This window comes from Fonsecaea erecta (assembly GCF_001651985.1).
Source record: "Fonsecaea erecta strain CBS 125763 chromosome Unknown Scaff2, whole genome shotgun sequence".
Taxonomy (NCBI): Eukaryota; Fungi; Ascomycota; class Eurotiomycetes; order Chaetothyriales; family Herpotrichiellaceae; genus Fonsecaea; species Fonsecaea erecta.
The window spans coordinates 2,808,907-2,831,015 of NW_017387245.1; the positions used below are offsets into that span (position 1 = coordinate 2,808,907).

Genomic DNA, 22,109 nt, shown 5'->3' on the forward strand with positions numbered 1-22,109 from the left:
CGTCTCGTGGTGACTTAGGTGCAGACAAGGGTCCCGACTCGTGGTTTGTGGCGGGGTGGGCATGGGCAAGCGCAGCAGCCAAAGGCGACCAAGTTCTGGCTCTGGGGGCGCCGGGCCATAGCGAGCGCCTTGGATCCTGGTTGCATGCATGGCTTCAACGCCGAGGCGCCTTTTGGTGCTCGTCGCCTGGAATAGTGGCAATTGGTGAGAATTCGGCTGCACACCCGCCAACTAAAACGAACCCGCCCCTCCATCACAAAGCCCGTCAAACAACCCCCCTCCCCCTTCCCTTGGAAGGCGCAGTGTCACCCACGGACTTGAGCCAAACTGGTCATTCACTCAAAATCGGCATCAACACTGATGGCCTACTGTCTCCCAAAGAGTCCTGCGATCCATTGTGTCGCACAGCCTTACTGTGAGCAATTGTCAAGCACTAACGGGCAAGGGATGACAGGGACGAACTCGCACCCTTGTCTCCTCCACGAGTGTTTGACTTGGGTTTTTCCCTCCGATCATGGGAAGTCTCCGTCTCGCCCAAACGGCGTGCGCCTCGCTAGCCCATTTCCAGGGTGCTCAACTCAACTGCCGCATGTGCCTGGTGTCTGCAGGAGCAAACGTTCTAGCGCCCACCGTTGACCACCTACGGTACAGCCATTCTCCATCCATGACAGCTAACAAGGGTTACAGATCGCTTGAGGAGCGGAGGAGTGATGGGAAGGTCGCATACGCGATACCATCCACGGAAGCACCAGAAGCACCAAATGCGGGCGACTTACTCTCCCCCTCCAAGGTCTCGTTCGCCGCCCATCACGCCAGGGATTCGGTATCGAACCTTCCTCCCTTCTTGACCTCGTCCGTCACCTGTGATCGCCGGCGGTTAATGTGGAAATCGGCAAAGTCGGACCACCCCATCAGCTAGTTATCCATGCTGTCAAACTTCCCGCTTCCTTCTTAGAGGCTGAGCACGGGAGCCTTTTCTAGAATTTGCCTGATATCCAGCAGGAGAGTCGTTTCCACGTCCATTTGTCACTCCACATCTCGTTGTACGATATTATGGACAAATGCTGATCCACAAGGGAACGAGAGCTCGAGAAGCAGGTGATTATTTAGATGCCTCCGCAAAGAATGTTCGAAGGCTTCGCTGCAGAACTCCACGTGGCGGAGCAGAGTTTATTAGGTTCAAGCCAGAGGTAGGTGGACTCTACCCCCTTTGACCGCCGGATCTCAGATTTCTTTGCCCAGCACCAGCCAGCCAGGCACTCCGACGTCCAAGTCCGCCATGAGTTTGTGATCGGCACCTTTGGCGACACTGCCCGCACGGAGTCTCTCGCTTGGTCAAGGCCATCTCAGCACTGCCATTCGTAGTCAGATCTCGAGGGCCTGGTCTCATGACAGCACAAGGGATTGCCGACCCTTGTCGACCATTTTGCCGGTGAACGAACTGCATATAACATCTCCTTCGAAAACGAGTGGGAGCTCGTCGCCTGCCCCGTACCTGATTCTTAGCCTTTTGCGCAATTCTCTGGGGTAACGTGCATTCGCTACATGAAGCGATATTCCGAAATGAGTCTGGGTCACTGCAATGGTGGCTGTTGGAAAGAGAGAAACCTGCAGCGACCTGCATGTACGCATAGGCACGCTCCCGGAACAAGTCTACGGAGTTGCAAAGGCTAAACAAATTCCAAGGCATTCAAGAGACAGTCTAATCCAAGGCGAATTCTTACTCTGGAAGGGCAAGATAATAAATCAAATATAACCTTACACGATTCGCGCGCAGATTAGTCCCGCAATCGCAGGATTTCAGTTAAGAACTCCTCGAAGCTCATGGTGACATAACCGTCCCGGTCGTCGTCGTATTTCTTAAAGACGTCGGTCATCCTTTTCAGACTGATGCACGACTGCACAAATAGATCAAAGCTCATGCCATGGCCCTGAATGGGGCTTCGATCGTTGAAGGTGTTGTAGAGGATGTTGACAAAAGGCGGCGACAACCGATATCCAAACGCCGTCAGGGCCTTGGAGAACTCTGCCAACGATATTCGGCCGCTCCTGTCCTCATCGAATTTCTCGAACAGAGTGCGCCAGGCGGCTAGAAAGCGCCAAAGATTTTCAAACTCTTGGTAGGTGATGGTCGGGCCTTGGGGCTGGTTTGGAGGAGAGTTGGTGAACATTCGCATCAACGAAGAGATGGTTCGGCCATCAAAGGGGGTGAAGTCGGCATTCACCAACGCCGATCCCAGCTCCGTCGTCGTGAGAGACCCAGTTCCTGATGCATTTGCGGCACGGAAAAGAGGCTGTAAGTCAACCGTATCAGGATCTTGAGGTGCAGGTGTCCTGGGCGGATATTGGTTTGTTTCGTGCGAACTTCGTCGCGGGCCGGGAGGATCATACGGGGGCCGCGCTGCGTAGCCGTAGCTCGTTGGAGGGGGTGATTGTAGGCGAGAATACTGGCTGTCAACGTAAGGCTGATTGTGTATAGGGCGTTGCTGTTGATTGATTTGCCCAGGAGGCGGTCGATAGGAATTTTGGGGGATGCCCGCAGGGGAGGGACGACGGCCGGCAGCTGACGGAGGCTGCTGCTGAGGGACCGGATTCAGAGGAGCCTGGTTTGGGCTGGGACGAAATTGTTTACGATTTGCTTCGATTTGACTGAGAGCTTGCGCCGCCTGCTCGGGCTCTGCGTGACTGTCATGAACAATAGTCAGTGAGTTGGTCCTTCTTCGATTTCCCAGTGATGTGGGGGAGGGGTAGGTAGGTGGCCGTACGCAGGCAACGCATCGGGGTTGAACGCTTTGTTGTATGCCATGAGAGATGGACACGAGAAGGATGACAATCACTTGTCAATCTACCAGAGGACGAAGTTCACACTGTGGTTGAAGAAGACCACAATCCATAGTTGATCATTGTGCGGCTGACCGAGAGTCGACGCTGGTAAACTAGATGTTTTCAGGATGACGATGCCTGGGACTCGGAGGCTGAAAGCTGAAGTGGGCGCAGGCAAACAATGGCTTTTCGGGGGCTGGCTTCTGGGCGCAGTTTCCCCCAAGTCTATGTATTTGCGAGCACCTAATGGTAGCCTGATGCCTCACCTCGGCTCCCAAAAGGAAAAGCCCGGCTAGGAGACTTATCGCAAGGCTGTAAATTCGGTCTCAATTCGGCTATGTTTGACCTCTAAAGGACCCAGTGACAAAAGGTTGGCACTTCCACTCGCTATATGAGACAATGGGTGACCGTGGACAACACGAGAAGACCTTTCCTGTCGCCCATCCTGTCGCCCATCCGTCAGGTTGGTGACTAACTCATGACTAACATCATTGTTCGAATAATCGCGATAGGCGTCGCTCCGCTATCTTTGCCTGGTTCCTCCGCTTCCACTCGGGTTTTGTGACAGCCCTTCGGTTGGTCGGCGTCTCTCCCGTCCTCTCTATCCGAATGCAGTCGCCGTGATGGTGGCACGAAGCAAGACATACATAGTACCGGTAAGCTTGAGCTGTCCATCTGCCAGGTCATTCCGCTGAGACTCGACTCAGCAAGCCTGAATTAGTGTGCATGAGATCTGCCAGCTGGCTTCAGGCGGCGGGAGAGATCCGTAGCACCCCTGGCACCTCAAACAGTTGGCCTGATGTTTAGCTTCTCCAGGCTGTTCTTTTGTACCTAGCTGGGTGGCAGCTACCCAGTAGGGAGCGGTTAGGCTGCTTAACTAATTAGTGGCCGCGCTGGTGGCGCTGGTGACCGGAGCCCCGTTGAAGGGGGCGCGTGGCTCTGCGTTCGTCTGCTTCGCCTGTCCCACTCAGGCGCCCTCGTTAGGCACCGGAAGACGCCTATGATCCTCCCGAGAGCGACCAGTGCTGCAAATGAATTCATCATCGGTGGCTCTCTTTTCCTCCTTAGTCGAGTTAGTCGTTATATATGTGCACCTCCTTTCTGCTGCTTACATATACCTCGTACTCCTGTTGACTTGGACACCAACGGCCGCTGCACTTTGACCACGCCTGAGTTCAGGTTTTCGACCGACGCCGCCGTCCTGTCTCCCCCGACGCCCAATCGTTTCACAAGCCGTACGAGTCAGCCTTCCAGCATGAGCCCAGTCCATACGCAAGACTTCTGGCTCTTTGGCTATGGGTGAGCGAGACCGCCTCTCACCAGCTGCATCGTCATGATGTCGACCACTGACTCGTGCTCTGCCACGGTAGGAGCCTGATATGGAAGCCGCCTCCACACTTTGGTAGGAATCAAGTGCTGTCCCAGCGTCAGTGAAGATCTGAACTCATGGGAACTAGACCAGCGGATTCCAGGATATATCAAAGGTTACGTTCGGCGCTTCTGGCAGGTAAGGGAGGCATCGCGGCAGCCTGTGACAAGTCAAACACCAACTGACAAAATTTGACAACTAGGCAAGGTAGGTCTCTCCCGCACACCCGTCAACTCGCTTTGTTGAGCAAACCCTACCAGTGAGGACCATCGTGGGACCCCTGATGCTCCAGGAAGGGTGGTCACGTTGATTGAGAGATCTTTTTGGGAAACGCTCGACGACCCTGTACGACATACACCTCAGTCCTCGTGTTTACACCTCCCTTGTGTATGACTGACATCCATCAGCAACGCCATACAGAGGGAGACGTGGTATGGGGTGTGGCCTATCATATCATACCCTCGAAAGTGAAAGAAGTCCAAGAGTACCTGGATATTCGCGAAATGTATGCTGTCCCGACCGCTTCAGAACTGTTTTGCTGACCACCTGAGTAGAAACGGATACAGTATCCAATACACCCCTTTCCACCCAGCGGACACTTCGCTCGCAGATCTTCATTGCCTGGTCTATATCGGTATGCCCGACAACCCTCAGTTTCTCGGCGCTCTTCCGCCCCACGAAGTGGCAGAAACGATCAATGCCAGCATTGGTCCAAGTGGGGAGAATAGAGAGTACCTTCTCCACCTCGAACAGGCCCTGAAGGAACTGAGTCCAGACAGCCACGATGAACATATCACGGACCTTGCCCGACGGGTCCGAGCTCTCACGCCACCTCTTAGAAGCTCGCGCCGCCAGTTTGCATCCGACAACGCCTTGCGTAAAATCAACAGTACTGAGGAGCAGGAGGAGATAGAGAAGGAAGTATGATTGCTTGTGGTATGGACATTCTTGGATATCTCTGATGGTGTGGCCTCGATGCTTTCGAGGGGAAGTCAGCGGTGCGGTCTCCAACCGACAGTTCGGTTCATCAGCGGTCGAACTCGGTGGGTATCTCTGCACAATCAAGTCATTCTCCCCGACCTGCTTGGTCTATTGTCGATGTGGCCCCTGCTGGCCATAAGGGTTGCTGCCCCCTTGTTGTTGCCCTCCACCATAGGGACCTCCTGGATGTTGGTATTGCGGATTGTACTGCCCATATTGAGCGGGATACGCTGCACCTCGGCCGGGTCCCAGCGGGTTGGGGTTTCGTGGTTGGGTCCCAGGCTGTTGGTAACCACCGGGCGCCATGGGCATTGTATATCCACCTCTTCCAGCGAAGCCACCACCGCGACCCGGGGCCCCCGGCCTGTTGTCCTGGGCATGATCTACTCGAATCAGACGACCGTCGAATCTGCTCAAGACGTCAGCTTCTGAAGGGTTATGGGTGCTGTCCTGTCGTCTCACTCGGTGTTGTTCATCCTCTGAAGGGCTTCATCGGCTTCCGCTTTCGTCGCAAACCGCACAAATCCAAACCCCCTGCTGCGATTTGTGTCGCGGTCTTTGACGACAACCTGAACGACATCAGCCTCTCATTCACCAGTCGTCGACGTATCGGTTACCGCCTCCTCCACTTTCCCGAATTTCTGGAAGCCTTCGTGTAATGTTTCGTCGGTAGTGTGCCAGGCAAGACCTCTGTTGGAAAGATCATGTCAATTTTCACCTGAAGAGCTGCATTTGTAAGACTTCGGGCACATACCCAATGAAGAGCTTCGCCATAGTGCAGTCGGTTGGCCACAGCCGGAGACGATACTGTCGCAAAGTACTTTCGGCCCCCTTCAAAGTAAGCCCCGGGAGCGGTCTGAGATGCGCAGAACTCACCGCACAATGTCACGGATATTGAAGAAGAGTCAATAGTCAGGTTTGGGTTGTCATGAAGATCTCATTGGTCGAGAATATGCAGTGGTTCATGCAATCTATCAATTAGAGCGTCTGCAGTTGCGCCCCAATCAACAACAGACTAGCATCGATATCACGATTTCTTGTGCCTCTGGACGCCGGGTGAAACGGTGACAAAAGGAAGAAGAGTGGGTTCCGCAGAGCGGGCAAGATGCCCTCACTTAAGATCAGCGGGCTTTTGAGGTTTCACGTGGGAAGAGCAAAGCGCTTCTCTTATATGTGGTCAACAGCGGAAGAGTATAGCGGCACCCAACTGTGACAGAAGGCCAGAACTTGTTTCCGCGCAGCCGGGATGTTGGTACCGATTCTCTGCGACGAATACAAACCACGAACGGGCGCCGTTGACGCGAAGATGACTTCTTGAAAGTTCGACACCCCAAGACTTCCGGAACCCAGCAAAAACCAGAGTGGAGTGCACAACCACTCCTTCTGGTGCGCTGCGTGCCATCGTGATAGGGTGATGTCAGGACGGTTGAAAGATCGTTCAATACTTTGGGTGGTGTCAATGCACTGCTGATACGGTGGATTCAAAGGTAGTGGAAGCACGGCTAACAGTGGGCCTACCCAACAGGAGATCTTCCAGGGCAGCGGAAGCCGTGTTGGGTAGAAAAGTCGTTGGTCCAGGACACCTTTTTATTCCCTGGACCTACGATATAGCAAGTCTCTATCACTCGCCAGAGTTTGCATATCAGCCCTATAGGCAGAAAGCCTATTTGCGTGGCACTACGGTGAGAAGTTCTCCAGAACCCCCGAGGCAAAGGGGTCTTGTGCTGGAGGTCAAGAAACGCAACAGCAAGATCAATACGGGTGCTTTTATGTTCGGTTCGTGCAGACTGCAACAGGTCGTGAAAATGACTCGCTAGGCGGCGTTGGATTGCAGGAAACAGTCCGCACAGATGGCGTAAATGGGGCAGCCGTCTAAGAAAGGGGCAGGTGATGCTCGGGCGCCACGAGCTTGACCGCTGATTGCACCTTGGGTAAGGAGGGCTGCAACAGAATTGATCGAGCTCGATCGATGGAAAATGCCAACGGAGGGGCATGATTCTTGTTGCACTATTGGGCGCATTTCACTGGGTGATTGGACCTCATGCCCTTATCAGTGACTCCTACTGGCAAACTCGAGCAACAAAATACCCCGCCTCCGGAAAGGTCTTGAATTGAGGTGGCAGATGAGAGGAAACTCGAGGCGCGACGAGCATTTGCTGGATGGGGTTTGGATGGGTCGACTCTGAGCATTTGGCGGAAGAGGAAATGGTCTAAGTGTAAGTGGATGCGCCAGAGATGACAGTTGGGACTGACTCAGGACGAAGAGATGAAGGTTGATGCAGGCCTGTGAAGCTAAGGATCCAAACTTTATAGAGGCCATCCATCCGGCTCTGGCTGGGAAGCGATGGAAAGAGATGGAGAAGCGGGCATGCCAACTGAGGGCGTCTGGCTGGTTGTGTGTGGATGGGGAGTTGAATCCTCATCAAGTGCCACCAACGCCATTGAACCCGGGCGGGGTGAGAGCTTTGTGTGGTGGGAGTCGACTCGACGAAAGGCCGCCGCATGAGACTAACCGCCAACATGCTCTAGCGACCCTCACAACGGCCGAGCAGCCTGCGGTCAGAGTCAAAAATGAGCACAACGCCGACACTAGAGTACCTGGATTCAGCAAGACGGAACTCTCAAAAGGGAGCAGCAGCTTGGCTGCCTTCTTGACAATCTGTGCCCGAAGCTCCAAGTCTTCTCCGAGGCCTCGACGCGGACAGCTCCACCATGGCGACAGGGCCTAGCAAAAAGCACGAAATCCTCCGATATGGACTAACCCGCTCCCTGGAGCAAAACGTCTATCAACCCATCCCCCAGTGAAAGGGCTCCACCTACACTCGACACCCAGGTTTGGAGCCTGTACAAAGGCCCTCCAAATCCGACCACGCTCCTCACCGACTTCTCACCTGCCCGTGCCGCTCTCCGATGACCTCTGGTTGATTACCTGACCAGATTACTATTTTGGGGGACATACATTGGCCAGTTCGTCTCTATCTGGGGTTGAGACCCGAGAGCAGTGCTCGCAGAAGAACCAAGAGTGAACGATCAGAGCACAAGGCGCCCGCCAAACCCCCAACTCTTCTCGCCCTCATTGCCATGGAATCCCAATGATGGCAGCGGTATCTTGGTACGTTTCTTTGTGCATGAAGAACTGCAAGATCAGAAGGTTATCGCATGTAAGCTCGACTGGGGCCCTGCAGAGATGATCTGCAGTCAGCCCTATGAGTGCCTGTGATCCACATTTGGCCTCCTTTTCGCCCCAGCCTTAACCATCGGTATGTCTCCGACCAGGTAAAAGGAGCAGAATAGTAACTCAGCTGGGGTTGTGTCGCATTCACTCTGGAGCTTTCCATCTTCAAAAGCATCTGGCACCTTCCTCACAACTCCGTTCAGAACGTGGTGGCTGCGCTTTCCTGGTACGGTCGACGACCGTGGCGGCAACACCAACTGCACACGTCTATACCTGAAGTATGGGTTCGACTTCTGTCTGTGGGAAGACGCCGTCTATGGGGACGCCTATGACTTGGCAAATATGACACCGATCTGCCATCCCAACAACAGATGTCTTCGTTCGGACGCTCAACGTTTTCTACTTCCGAAGCGGTGCATCGATGGCTCTTAGGTGTGGAGGAAGGCTCTGTTCCCTTCAACCCGGAAGATACATATCCGAATGCACCATGCCGCACAGTAAAGTGGAAAGGCAAGATTTTGATGGAGTGAGCCGAGACGCGACATTGCTGACATGGGGTAAAACAGAAACCCGACGGACTCAAGAACCACTTTCGGAATTCTTTCACTCAAACCAAGCTGGAGCCACATACGAGGGTCAGCACAGCAGCGCAGGGGAGAACACCCGTTCTAAGAAAAGGACGAGTGATCAGGCCGAGCTCGGCCCGCCAGCTGACAGCCTGTATCTCATCCAGCGGGGGGAAGACAGTGCCAAGAAGCTTGAAGATAACAATGTCACGGATGCAAGCGAGAAATATGCCAGGAAACGGAGGCACAAGACTAGACCAGACAGATACGAATACAAGGACACAATCGAAAAGCCTTCGAAGAAGTGGGAGTTGAAGATGAGGGTAAAGAAAAGGTCGGCAGGTCCACTAAATCACGATTTTCAGGCCCCAAACGTGGCCAGCGAAAGGTTAACACTCAAGCCCAATTCTGGACCAGGGTTTCTTGACAAAGGAAAATCTTCGGCCGACGCAGGGAAGAGGGAACTGCCGGATCTGACCTTCTCGGAAATGACATTTCTCAAAAGAAAGAGGCTGGAGGATGATGCACGCTTTCCCAGGTTGAAAGAACAGAGTCTCAGAAAGCAAAGCTCCGAGTCGCTACGTCGTGAGATCTCTGAGTTCTTTTCTCCACCAGCAGGGATGGGACACGAAGGAGAATGTTTGAGCAGAAAGCGTTCGTCCGAATCCTTTGTCTCATGGTCAGCCTTGCCCCTACAGAACCAACAATTGAGTTCAGCCGCGCAGCCATGTAGATCAGAAAGCATTCGTCGTCACGAAGCCCACAGTCGAACTGCTCCATCAATGGTTCGTCCACCGAGTTTCTATGGCGATGACCGTCTGGAAAAATTCACAACCAACGCACTCTTACATGGAGTCGAAGGCTTTGCCACAAGAGAAAAGAGATGTTACTCGTTGAGCGATCTGAAGAAGCTAGCTGCGCAGGCGGCCTCGGACCTTGCTGAAGACGAGGGACCTCGTCATGATATTTATACGGTGAGCAATGCCAATGCCTCGACCAATCGGTTGCACTTGTCGATGCCTCCTATATCGACGAAGATCCGAGATTCTCCTCACCTAACCAGGTCCCGGTCACACCGGAATCTGTCTCAGGCTGCAGACGACTGCAACGAGGTGGAAACTGGGTGTCCCGGGATGCAACCTTCGAACCACAATCGAGGACAGTCGCACTGGGGCAGAGGCAAGCCGGATATTGATCGAATCACGTCTCCCAAGTCTGTGGCCCGAAGGCAACTTGTTGGCCCTGCCTGCTGCCCTTGGCCTTTGTGCAAAAACACTTCGGAAATGCCAGGGTCATCTTATCATACCCGTTACTCAAAAAACCAATCCACGGACGACGTATTCCCTGTGCGTGCGGACAGTAACTTGGATATACAGGGACGTGCCGCTGATGCTACCCATACCACTTGTCCGCCACCAGCAGAGACAACCGTCGCTAGAAACTCGATGAATGAAGCCGAGGCATTGGATACTCTTGTTGGGTCCTCAGGCGACTTGGATGAGTTTGACAGAAAGCTGTTGCGACTAGGGACTGAGCTGGCGCTGTCGGATTCGGAAGTCATTGGTGACCGAGAGTCTCGCCTATATGGAATCGACGTCGAAACGTCTTCCCGAGACGTAGGTGGCTCCTGGTGCGACTCTGCCCTGGACAGGGCTCCAGATCGACAGCGAACCCATGACTCGGTCAGAAGACATTATATACGTAACGTACCAATGGACAGCTCCCTGTCCCACGACTGCCACGAACTGTCTCAATTGCACCATCATGTACCTCAGGGTGCTCCCGAGGCATTCTCGGGAATCCCTCGGCGACACATTCTATATTGATCGTGGGTATATAGGAGTAAGGGCCAGAGGAAGATGTAAGGTGGCTGATGCAACCCCAGACTCTGTACGCCTTTCCGCTTTTTCCGCTGACCTCCCCCCTGCTCGTCTTCGTGTCAGCTGCTTACCCCGTGGCCGAAGCAGCCAGCGTCTGGCTGCTTCGGCCAGATGCAAGTCCGCCTTCCAAGCGCAGGGTACTTTTGGACGTCATGGGGTTGGCTTGTCGATCGCGTATTTGAAGAGCCGGGGCAAATTTCTGCTGGGGGATTTCTAATTGAACGTCACACTGGGGTAAAAGAGCGCGTAATTGGGATGACCTGTTCGAGAACATGGGTAATGGCGAAGTCGGCTGGGATTTGATGTGAGTAATCACGTCCTAGTCGGGAAATCTTGGTCTACATAATATTTAATGGCGGGGGTTTGGGGATCCGGTGAGATAATACTAAACAAATTCATCATTTCAGCCTTTCCATATTGCCGAACAGTACCCATTACCGCTGCAAACGGGGCCTTGTGCGTCCGGATCCCCTGTCTGCCGTCCTTTTCACCCAAGAAGTCTTGACGACTCTGGGGTGGTCAAGTCGAACGGCCATTCAACCTCCGCTTATCGCGTCCGAGCTCCGCGGGGAAATATCATTCAGACGACAACTTGGACGGTGGCCTTTTCTGTCCCATACGAAGTATAAGAGCGGCTGGCGGATAGATCTGTATATCCAGGCCGCTCTACCTGGCAACGGGAAGTGCGGGAAGGAAAAATGAAGAAAGTCATCCGTTATCTCCAGGACCAAGGTATGTGGTACTGACTTGTGTATATGTTTCTTTCCTCGTTGCTGAAGGACGAGTGGTTAGCCCTTGAGGCTTCACAGCAGAAGTATTCAGGCTCAGCATATCTTTCCCCGAAGACCAAAGAACCTCAACAGCGGGTCAAACACCATAGCCCGTCATATTTTAAGGATCAGCATACTTCGCACCATCACTCGCGCTCGGCGCACCCCAGCTCGGCAGCGCACAGCTTTCCCGCCCACACAGCAGCCGGGACTGGGCTTCCTGGATCTAATGGAAATCACATCTCGGAGAAGATCCACCGCGATATTACACGGCACCAATACGCTCTGGACAACATCCTTCAATCCTACGAGCTGTATGTTCCCGAATTGGATCACTCGCACCTGGCCGACCCCAGTGGGAACAAGTACTGGGTTGTTTTCGTTCATGGTGGTTACTTTCGTGACCCGACAGTCACGAGCTCATCCTTCTACCCAGCTCTCGACCAACTGGTCTCGGGAAAAGCAAACGATTACCGCCCCCTCCATAATCCTTTCAGAACCGACCAGCGTGTACCGGCGGCTGCACCTTACATTGCGGGATATGCGTCCCTGAACTATCGTCTGTCGCCTCATCCAGACAAGGCGCCTCAGGACCCATCTAAAACACCAGCGTACGAGCTCCGGAATGCTAAATGGCCGGATCACATCCACGACATCCTCACCGCCATTCAACATCTACAGAACAGATATGGCTTTGGCGAGCGGTACTTGCTTGCAGGACACAGTGTGGGCGCTACAATGGCATTGTTGAGCACCATTGCGGCCCACCGATCGTTCTCGAATGGGAATCCATCTGAACTGCCCACGATTCAACCGCCTATGGCTGTGCTCGGTGTTTCAGGCATCTATGACTTCCCGCTCCTCCATGAGTCGTTCGCCGACTACATCGGGATGACGAGGAACGCCATCCCGGATGCGGCTGACGATGTGCTTGCCAGCCCTGCAAGGTATGGTGCAAAGGACTACGTGGATGCCTGGGCAGCTACTGGGGCAAAGAAGAGGGCGTTGGTCATTGCGCACTCCAAGGACGACGGGTGGGTCGATTGGAAGCAGGTTGAGGCAATGGAGAAGGTCTTTGCCGCGAGTGGGTCGGTGATCAATAGCAGTGTTGTCGAATTGAAAGGTCAACATAATGATATTTGGGAAAAAGGGACGGAGTTAGCCAGAGCCATTGCTCAGGCGGTGGATATAATGAGGGGTCTCGAGGGAAATGGGCAGTGAAGGGGGGACCGACAGGATGACAAAATTGACACGAGAACCAGGCGTAGTGTGATACCCATTTTGCGAGAAGGAGGGGATTCCAGATTGAACATGACGGGGCTGGACCATAAGGTATGTAGTAGTATCATAGTAGAAGCAGTTCCCTTTGGCATTGTTCTGGAGGCGGAGATTGTCAAGGGCCACCAAAAGGCGTCTGGGTGAAATGACGTCGTTGGTCTTGGCATGTTTACCGTCGCGCCAGATTCGACTCGAAGCCACGCGAATCAATTGACTTGGCTGGCACTTTGATCAAGAACTGTTCTCATGCAATTCTCGGTAGGACCACACCTTGCTGAGAGCTGAGGACAACCCACCCCCAATCCGCATACCTACCACCATGGCTCTACGAGACCCGGCCTCGCCCTCGCCGGCGCCAGAAGCTCCTGTCGCAAGTGCACCCGGACCTCGCGCAGCAGCACTACAGAAGGTGTTCGCCGGCGCCCTGGCCTCGTCTCTCAAAGCAAACTCGTACGCGAACTTCAGCTCGTGTTTCCCGACGCCGGCGAAATACTGTCCGACGGCGCTCGAAGGAGTCTGGCGACAACTGAACACGCGGTTGGAGGAAGAGTGCATGCGGGATTTCGAGAAGATCCTGGAAGAAAGACAGGTCATCGCGGGTCTGAATCAGTGGGACACGTTGATCGACGAGGCTCGGAGGAAGAAGCATCGCGCCGTGGAAGATGAAATACCACAGAGACCGTGAGCGAGCACTTTTTCAGGTACCCCCTGGCCCTTCCTTGTCTGACCAGAGAACAGATTGCACACTTTATCCGCCGACGAATTGCACACCGCTCACTTCACGCCCTACCTGCAACAAGCAACGGAGGAGTTGAATACGAGATTACAAGCGTCGCAGCAAGAGAATGCGATGATGCAGCAGTCAATCTCTGAGCAACGGGGTGAAATTGAGCAGCTCCTGTCTGGCCTCGAACACGCCGTACGCGATATTGAAGGAAGCGTCGAGGCAATGAGCACAGACGAACAGAGCTGCTTGAATGAGCTGAGAGAAGAGTTATGGCAAATGGAACAGGAGGTCGCTGCAACGAGATAGCTTTCTACCGCGATGATGATTGGGACATCGGGGATGGGCAGATTTCTGTTCCTAGCGTTGGCGCTGGAGGAGTGGTTTCATACAAGCCAAAAGTACCGAGACAAACATGCGTGTCTTAGGAACATGGGAAAGATTCGGGCCAAGTTCCCTTTTGAGGTTCATGGTTTCATGATGCGACGATTTAGGGCCTTGATAGGCGGACATGATACGAAGGTCATTTGGGAGAGGGGAATCTCAGATTGAAGCCCGGAGTATGGAGTTCCGTGTATTGAGATCTGCCTGGGGATCTCGTAAAGGCTTCAATAGCCCCAGACACTGTCCAGCCAGCAGGACCGGAAAGAGATTGAGAGCAGACGACTGGCCAACGTTCCAACGGGTTGCAATAGTGTCAATATCGGATATCCCGTTTGGGCCACTCGCCAATCGAGAGACGCCAGCCAATCACCGGCCGCATTGGCGCCGAGACCCCGATGCGGTGCGCGAAACGACTTTTTTCTCAACCTTGCGCTGGTATTCGGACATGTGTTTGATTCGATCTCACAGACGACAATTTCTCCGTCCAGACTCAACGCTGCGCACTGTACATAGGTCCGTATGTCGGTAGGTCGCCTGTCATGGCAGTTGGTGGAGCACAAAGCGTTCGTTCTTACACCAATTTCCAAGCAAATATGTCCGTCCAGCCCAATCCTGGCGAGCATCCTGCACCAGGTCTGCCCCTGTCGCCACGTTTGTCTATGGCATTCGGCGAGCTCCGATAGGTAGGGATCTGCAGCTTGCCCCAGGTTGATGTTCAGCCTATCCCATTGCGTCTGTTTGTTTGTGGGAAGGTGGGAAAGAGATTGAAGCGTGGGAGGGTCCAGGGCAAATTGGCCCTTACTGCCCTACCGGCAATTAAGGTTTGATAACGAGATTGCATGGCCGCCACCAACAAACCACAACAACATCGACTATTCGTTACATGGCACATCCTGGCGTCCCGGGTACTACTTGCGGACTGCTGGGTCCCTCGTTTCTGCGCGTGAGGAACCAATCCTTTGGTGCTGTCGCTCGAACTTGCCGCAGTTCGGATGAATACTCCCTGCGGCTGCATTCTCCGACCATGACCTTGTTGAACCTGCTGGCCTTGCAAACTAGACACGCCCCCGACTTTCCACCACGAACATGACGCGCCAAAGGCCTTCCTCCCCGGCACAAGGCTTGCAGCTAGGCGATATGGCGGATTGGCGAAAACGCTAGGACGCGTGCACCAAAAAGTATACCGGCACAGGGTACAGGGTGTATCGCGAGTTCGCTGGTACATTGGTTCTGTTATGGCTGTTGCAGAAACGTTCTCCGTTTTTTTGTCTTTTGCCTTCAGCTTCCTCCATGCTCTGTTTACATCTCATCGCTCAAATCTGCATGTGTCGACAGAGGATAATTTCGGATACTCCACCACGTCTTCCAACTGCCCCGCCTTCATTGGCCTATTCGAGAGCGTGTGTGTCGCCTTGAACCCCTCCTCTGGCTTGTTCAGCCATTTGCTCTTGTGGCACCAACGATAGGGCCGGAAAGGATTGAACGTGAACAAGGAAGATCCCAACCGAAGCTGGGCCCCCGGACTTTGGCTGATGCGCGAGAAGACAACAACCTCAGCTCATCATCGGCCGCTCTCAATGCCCCTCTCCGTCGACTGAAACGCGTCTTCACTTCATCTTTGTTGACAATAACATCTCTCACCGGAATTGTGTTTACTGAGTCGATCTGGATGTTAGCCTCAAGCCTTGTATCCAGAGAATCTCGGACAGCAGCAATACTTCACTGCAAAGGCTCATATCATCACCGTTGACAGGTCAGGATTGCTTTCGCACGCAGCGTCGTGTTACACCATCCGATGGAGGGACGGGGCAGGATAACGGCAGTCGCGGGCCTGGCAGGGATCGTGGGCATCGCAAGCAGCGTGCTGAACATCATTTTTGCAACAACCATCGCCCATGTGACGGTGGTGCCAGGCCTTCGAGATCTTCTTTACGTCGCCTTCGTCGTGAGTCTGGTCAATCTCGCGGTTCTGGTGTATTTTGGGACGCTGTTTGCGAAAAAGCTCCCAAATCAGGTCCAGCTTTCGAGACCAAGTCCATGGGCAGTCTTTTCCGGGGGTGTGATTTGGGGGACAGTCAGTGTCATCGTTTCCGGAATTACGTTGGTATGGCTCGCTGTTAGACGAAGTGCCCTTCCAACAGAGATATTGCACACTTCTCTCGCCACGTTGCTGGGGATCTGGTTCGCGGTGTGGGCGGCCTTTGCGCTCTTGCACATGGTCCTATATGTTCTTCTCGCTTCCTCGATAAAGAAGGGACTGATGGCAACAAGGGCTGGCGGACTCACCTCAGACTATGGCATCAGAGTCCCATCCATATCCACCGTGAAGCGGCCGGGCACTCAACAGACGGAACGATCATTCGGCTCGCAGGACTTGACTCTGAACTCACCACCACGCACTCCTGTCTCACGGAGAGAGCCCTCGACACGCCGATCGTCGGCCACCAAGGTGGGAACTGGATCGTCCAAGGCGAAACGTATGCGGAGTTCCAGCCGGTCCTCCCTTGACAGTTCACCGTTCCCGGCTGGCGAGGCCATGTCTATAGACACTGCCTTTGACAATTGGGATACGTCGTCCGTTCATCACGAGCTGCGCGTCGTCATTCATTCGTCTCCGCCAGTCGCCCACGGAGCTCTGGAAACGATACCGGGCAGTCGACCGGATTCACCTGCCAACGCCCTGGATGGCCCATTTCTGCCCGAGCCACACTCTCCCATCTCAAGTTCGCCGCCGCACGCCGCAACCTCGGACACTGCGACCGCCTACGGCTGGAGCTCTTCACCGCGGCAGCCGAAATCATCCCCTCCGTCAAGCCCGGTCAATTTCTCACGGCCGACATCACGACCTTCGTCGTCACATGTCTGCAAGCCACTACCACGGCCACCTCAAATTGGCAAGTTTGAGAGTGCCCTGCAGGAAGAACTAATACACCCGTTGTTCCGGCCAAACAGCCCTCGACCGCCTCCGATTCCCATCGCTGGCACCATGGTCACAGCCTCGCCTATGGCCAACACCACCATCACGCCCCGGACACTGGCCAGCCTCCGGGGCAATTCTCACCTGACGCTCGAATGCGTGAATTCTAAGCCACGAAGCACGGACGGATCCGAGACGGAGAGCGAGGAACACTTTCTGCCCGACAGCCCTACACTCGGCAGTCCATCCCTTGGCAGCCCCGGCCCATCGATTGTGGACGAAGCAGACCTGCCACCCATTCTCCCTGGATTTGTGCTATCTGCAGGATCACGGACCAGCTTGGTAGGGTATGGGAAGCGCAAGAGCGTCAAGAAGGATCGACCCAAGTCCCAGCTGTCGGTGGGCAGCCGATTGAGCCAGGGCATGGTGTAAAACGTGGCTCGGGCCCTGCAGCTTCCTCTTTGTCGCGGCTCCTGGCACCGCGGGGGTTTTGGTGTTCCGGATTGTGATGCAAAATTGGGCCATTAGCGCGGAGTTGGTGGATTTTGGATTGTTGATTCTGGAGAATTAATAGCAAGTCGGGTTTACAGCTACCATTTGCTTTAACGGGAGACATGTTTCATGCTCAGATGGATGCCAAGCTGATGTCATTGGATGGACGGTGGGCGAAAAGGAACAAAGCCATTTGGGAGGCGGAATTTGGCGGCACGAACCGGGCGAGCCATAAGCACTGAAGGGGGCGTGTTTAAGCGAGCTGTCTGACACGGCACCCTCTTATCATCTTATTATTGTTTGCCGTGTTTGTTCCCTGTCAGACACCCCGATCCCATCTATGCCTCTTTTTGGCCACTGGCTCGCCGGGAATGGGTGGCCAGGGGGCTTAACTGTAAGCAGTCTAGTGGCGTGGGCTAGTCCTCTTGTGGCTAGCGTGACGAATGCACCTTTGGAACACCGCAAAATGCTTCTCACTTCCATCTGCCAAACTCTGGTCGCTGTGTCAGGCTCAATCAAATAATACCAACCGCTTCACTTTTCATTCATTCATTCACTGCTCTTCTATTCACCCACCACCCCCATTCACTCCCTGGCCCCCGATTGAGACTATGGATCTGGACTCTGGCCCCTCTCTTCCAGGCTTGGGCCACGATGCCATTGTCGCCCATTCGCCTTTGTCTTGGTTTACTTCATCCCTGTCTGTGGTGGCCACTAATACATCACCTCCCGAATGCTTCCAGCTCCTCCCTTCCATCGCAACCACCGCTGCACAATCTCGAAACACAGAAAACAGCACTCAAATCTGGCTGCACTGCCTCTCCCAAATTCTATCTAACCCCACAGAGCAAGTGAAGTCTTCACCACAGCAGCAGCAGCAGCAGCCACGACACCGCCGCTGTTCTCACCCCGCCGCGATAGCAGCTGCAAACCACCTTTGCCGGTCGATTAAGAAATCTTCTCTGCAGGCTGTCGCTTCAAGGCGATTGTCTCTACAGAATTCCAGCAAGTGAGTCTCAATTCTTCTGATTCTTCTGAAGTCGCATTGTGCTTCTCCGCTGTCTGACCAAATTGATAATCCACCCACCTCTCCATCCTCTTCATTCCTGGTGTTTGCCTCACATTATATCTCAAATCAAGCTGTTCTCCAGTAATTGCATAACAAGAAACTGACCTCATCTACCGCAGCAGCATGGGTTCCAAGTCCCTCGGCCGTCGGCCGTCAGTTAGCTTCCATATGGAGACCAGAAGCCGCGCCTCCAAAATTACCCCGGAACCAACCGACGCTTCGACAGCAGATTCATCACCATCATCATTGTTGTCGCTGTCAACGCCACCGTCCACTCCGCCCAAAAATACAAATTCTCGCAAACGAAAGTTGTCTGATTCGGGCTCAGATGACACAGAGAATTCGAATTCGTCAAAACCCAAGCGCCTGACACGACAAACCTCCACAGCACCGTCGCGGCCACCCTCAGCCACTCCACGGAAGCAAACAGCTCAAGTGCCCGCGTTCGACAGTGTCCCAGCTGCTACAAACACCGACAATACACCTCTGCCGACTTCATCATCTACCATTTCTGTGGAATCTGCTAGGTCGTTGAGGCGAAGCTCGCGTATAGCACGATCGGATGCATCGGAGGTCGTCCGTGATGCTGGCCATGATGGAACGCCATCCTCATCACCGCCTACACAAACAGGTCCAGTGAGTCTCCCAGAAGCCGGATCTTCAGACGTAACCACAAACAATCCTGCAACTCCGCCAAAACCCCTCCGTGCCTCGCAATCGGCCAAGGAGACAACGCCGAAGAAGGCGCACAAGGCGAACATCAGCTTCCAGGAGTACAAAGACAAGGCGTTCTGGCCAGAGTACAATGCGCAGAAACCGATATACTACGCAAACGATGCGACTACCCGCTACCGTCCTGGGGAGAATGGCGACACTTCGGAGTCCCGCTCTCCTAGGAAGCCGGCACGCCGAGGTGGTCGTGGAGGAGGTGCTCACGCCAACGGCGGTGGACGCGGTAAAGGCAAAACCAGAGGTCGAGGAGGTCGCGCCGGTGGCGACAGTCCCGAACCACCAAATCGAAGACGACCATTGTCACAAGAGGAAAAACTCGAAATCTCCATCATCAAGGCGAGGCAGCAAGAATTGAAACGATTCTTCAGCACCGTGGGCGCCCAGCAGATTGATATCCTCGAGCACCTCTCGGGGCGAGACATAGCCAAGATTTCCCGAAAGCCCAAGGCACATAGGCATGTTCCTGAGCACGACGACGTGGTGGAAGACCTGGAGGCGACCATGAAAGAGGTGCAGGAGCTCATCCAAACACGATTTGACCTCCAGGTCGAACATGAAAAGCAGCGCCTGCAGCACGAGAAGGAAGTCATTGAAGCGCAATTCGAGGTAGTATCCTGTGGAGAGCCTTTTTGTAGCATGTATCTGACTCGAAACAGAACCGCGTCACCGAAGCCCGCAAAGAACATCTTGCCGGTGCAGAAGGCGACATCATCCTTTTCGAACGAGCTTACCGCGCCGCTCACGATGACACCCACACCGAATCTGGCTCCGACCTGGATTACTTCCCACATTACCACGAGCTCCCCGAACCAAACACTCAACCCCGTGGCTACTCGTCCCGGAAAATCATGGACGAAAAGCCCTTCAAGCAACAGTTGGCATCTTTCGACGAACAGGCGCGCCAACAAGTGCTCAACGAGGACGTTATTAGCCCCTTGTTTGAGCAAATGGAACGGCGAAACAACGAATGGCGCCTCGAGCAGCTTCGCAAGAAATCGCAGACCTTGGATGCGCTCTCTGCAGAAGCCAGCAAAGCACTCGAGAATATCCAAGGCTACCTCGTCCCACGACCGCTCGGTATGTCAGAGAGCAATTCGTATGCGTTGTCGGCGCTGGCAGACGTCTCCGACTGGGTTGCACAGAAGCATCCGGACCGTCAATATATATACATGCCTCTTGCCCCAGGAGATGTCTTCCCCAGGCAAGCTTTGGACTTCTCTCCAGTTCCTGGCCAGGCGCCATCGTCTCTGCCACCACCACCACCACCACCACCGCCGCCGCCGCCAGCCGGGCCATCATATCAGCTCATTCGACCAGACTCGAGGAGCCGTGGCCGACGATCAAAATTTGCGCCCCAGAACAACGCGCCGCTGGCCGGCCACGTTGTCACTCCTCCTCCTCCTTCTGCGCAGCCGTTACCCCCAGCTCCCGGCCCTTTAGCACCTCCCATCGGGCCGGCTTCTTTCCTCCCACCACGCCTGATTTCAAGCGGACCAGGTCAGCCGATTGCACCTGCACCGCCAAAACCCGCTCCTCCGCACCGCTCGGCAACCAACATCAATGTCTTCCGGCACAGTCCTCGACCGAGCGTCCATCAACACGCCATGGCTCGTCACAACTCGCTTGGCTCTCCGCTGCTGAACGGACCCCAGCAGTATATCTTCCAGCCGCCTCAACAGCCCTACCAGCATCAATCTGCGCCCGGACCGGCGCCGACTCCCCAGTACGGTCCCCATCCAGCCAGTCCTCTCACTTCTGGGGCGGGCGCCAACAACAGCTCCGTTGCGAGCGCAGGTGCCATCCCCAGTGTGAGCGCAAGCACAGGTGTCGGTAGTGTCAATGCTCCTAGCAACGGTGGTGGTGCTAGTGGCAATGCCGCTGGTGGTCCGACCATGCAAGTCATCGGCCAACAAACCAAGATCCCAATGACGTTCGTGAACCAGACGATTGCAAGCCGCAACGCCGCCGCGGCTGCTGCGGCCAATGCAAACGCAGCAGCCAACACGGCACCGAATGCAAACGGCCAGGGTAATGGCAAGAGGGTGCTGCTGCCGAAGTCGATGTAGATTTTACAATCTTTGCCGCGATTACGGACGTGTGAGTGTGCACATGAACTGCACGATGTCAAAAGATGAAGATCCAAATGTTCACCATGTCTCATGTCTCTTGGATAGAGCGAACGAACGAACAAAGGATGGGTGGAAGGATGCATTCTTGGGAAAGGGGGCTTCATTGCCTGGGTGCACGAAATGAGGACGGACAATCAGGAGGAAGAAGAGGAGTCTTAGACACATGACGTTCACGACTTCATGCGGAAAGGGCAAGGCGTTTTGAGGAAGGAAGATAGTTGGCTGCCTCTCCTTGCTGGACCGGAGTCCAGCCATTGCCTCCGAACATTGTTTGTACGGAAACGATATGAGCCCAAAAAAGAGAGCCTGGAGGAGGAGATGTTGTTGTTGTCATTGCTGTTGCTGTTGCTGTTCCTTGTCCCTTGTCCCTGCGCCCGTTCGCCGGGCCATAGAGACAGAGAAAACAAAAAAAGAGCAGGATGAAGTGCAGAAAGAAAATAAACAAAATACGGGACGCTGCTCGAATGAAGGAAAACTCAACCAAACTTAGTAAAAGAGAACAAACGAGAAGACCGTAACAGAGAAGACAACGACCCGAATTGAACTGAACTGAACTGACATGAGACGAACTACAAGAAGTACTGTAGAAAAGGACATATATAGTTATACAATATGCAGAAACACGAATTTTGAAAGAAAAAAACAACAAACAAATCAGAAACATACATACATCCATACATCCACACATCCACACATAATACAGGTATAGATTCCCCCCCGGACATAATATAACAATAACAATAACAACAGTGATAATAATAAAGGAGAAGGACTCCCAAAAAGGCCCCGAGAGTCTGAAGATAATATCAACATCAATCGT

At 54.0% G+C, this 22,109-nt stretch overlaps 8 protein-coding genes across 8 annotated transcripts; 6 read left to right on the forward strand and 2 right to left on the reverse strand.

Annotated features, from left to right (window-relative positions):
- Positions 1 to 1,778: 1,778 nt before the first annotated feature.
- On the reverse strand, positions 1,779 to 2,806 carry AYL99_02772 (hypothetical protein; the record flags this gene model as incomplete). Its single annotated transcript, XM_018834288.1, has 2 exons — positions 1,779 to 2,685; positions 2,766 to 2,806. The coding sequence occupies 2 exons, from the start codon at positions 2,804 to 2,806 to the stop codon at positions 1,779 to 1,781; spliced, it is 948 nt and encodes a 315-aa protein (XP_018696912.1).
- Positions 2,807 to 4,078: 1,272 nt separating this feature from the next.
- On the forward strand, positions 4,079 to 5,119 carry AYL99_02773 (hypothetical protein; the record flags this gene model as incomplete). The annotated part of the gene is made up of 5 exons (XM_018834289.1): positions 4,079 to 4,122; positions 4,194 to 4,225; positions 4,281 to 4,330; positions 4,600 to 4,697; positions 4,747 to 5,119. 5 exons carry the CDS (start codon positions 4,079 to 4,081, stop codon positions 5,117 to 5,119), a joined length of 597 nt encoding a protein of 198 aa, XP_018696913.1.
- A 162-nt stretch (positions 5,120 to 5,281) lies between these two features.
- Positions 5,282 to 5,947, reverse strand: AYL99_02774 (hypothetical protein; the record flags this gene model as incomplete). The annotated part of the gene is made up of 4 exons (XM_018834290.1): positions 5,282 to 5,582; positions 5,636 to 5,742; positions 5,791 to 5,863; positions 5,928 to 5,947. The coding sequence occupies 4 exons, from the start codon at positions 5,945 to 5,947 to the stop codon at positions 5,282 to 5,284; spliced, it is 501 nt and encodes a 166-aa protein (XP_018696914.1).
- Positions 5,948 to 8,835: 2,888 nt separating this feature from the next.
- Positions 8,836 to 10,740, forward strand: AYL99_02775 (hypothetical protein; the record flags this gene model as incomplete). The annotated part of the gene is made up of 1 exon (XM_018834291.1): positions 8,836 to 10,740. The coding sequence occupies one exon, from the start codon at positions 8,836 to 8,838 to the stop codon at positions 10,738 to 10,740; it is 1,905 nt and encodes a 634-aa protein (XP_018696915.1).
- Positions 10,741 to 11,492: 752 nt separating this feature from the next.
- On the forward strand, positions 11,493 to 12,785 carry AYL99_02776 (hypothetical protein; the record flags this gene model as incomplete). Its single annotated transcript, XM_018834292.1, has 2 exons — positions 11,493 to 11,526; positions 11,587 to 12,785. 2 exons carry the CDS (start codon positions 11,493 to 11,495, stop codon positions 12,783 to 12,785), a joined length of 1,233 nt encoding a protein of 410 aa, XP_018696916.1.
- Positions 12,786 to 13,161: 376 nt separating this feature from the next.
- On the forward strand, positions 13,162 to 13,875 carry AYL99_02777 (hypothetical protein; the record flags this gene model as incomplete). The annotated part of the gene is made up of 2 exons (XM_018834293.1): positions 13,162 to 13,523; positions 13,581 to 13,875. The coding sequence occupies 2 exons, from the start codon at positions 13,162 to 13,164 to the stop codon at positions 13,873 to 13,875; spliced, it is 657 nt and encodes a 218-aa protein (XP_018696917.1).
- Positions 13,876 to 15,745: 1,870 nt separating this feature from the next.
- AYL99_02778 (hypothetical protein) lies at positions 15,746 to 17,299 on the forward strand (the record flags this gene model as incomplete). Its single annotated transcript, XM_018834294.1, has 1 exon — positions 15,746 to 17,299. The coding sequence occupies one exon, from the start codon at positions 15,746 to 15,748 to the stop codon at positions 17,297 to 17,299; it is 1,554 nt and encodes a 517-aa protein (XP_018696918.1).
- A 1,252-nt stretch (positions 17,300 to 18,551) lies between these two features.
- Positions 18,552 to 21,226, forward strand: AYL99_02779 (hypothetical protein; the record flags this gene model as incomplete). Its single annotated transcript, XM_018834295.1, has 2 exons — positions 18,552 to 19,766; positions 19,817 to 21,226. 2 exons carry the CDS (start codon positions 18,552 to 18,554, stop codon positions 21,224 to 21,226), a joined length of 2,625 nt encoding a protein of 874 aa, XP_018696919.1.
- Between the last annotated feature and the right edge of the window lie 883 nt (positions 21,227 to 22,109).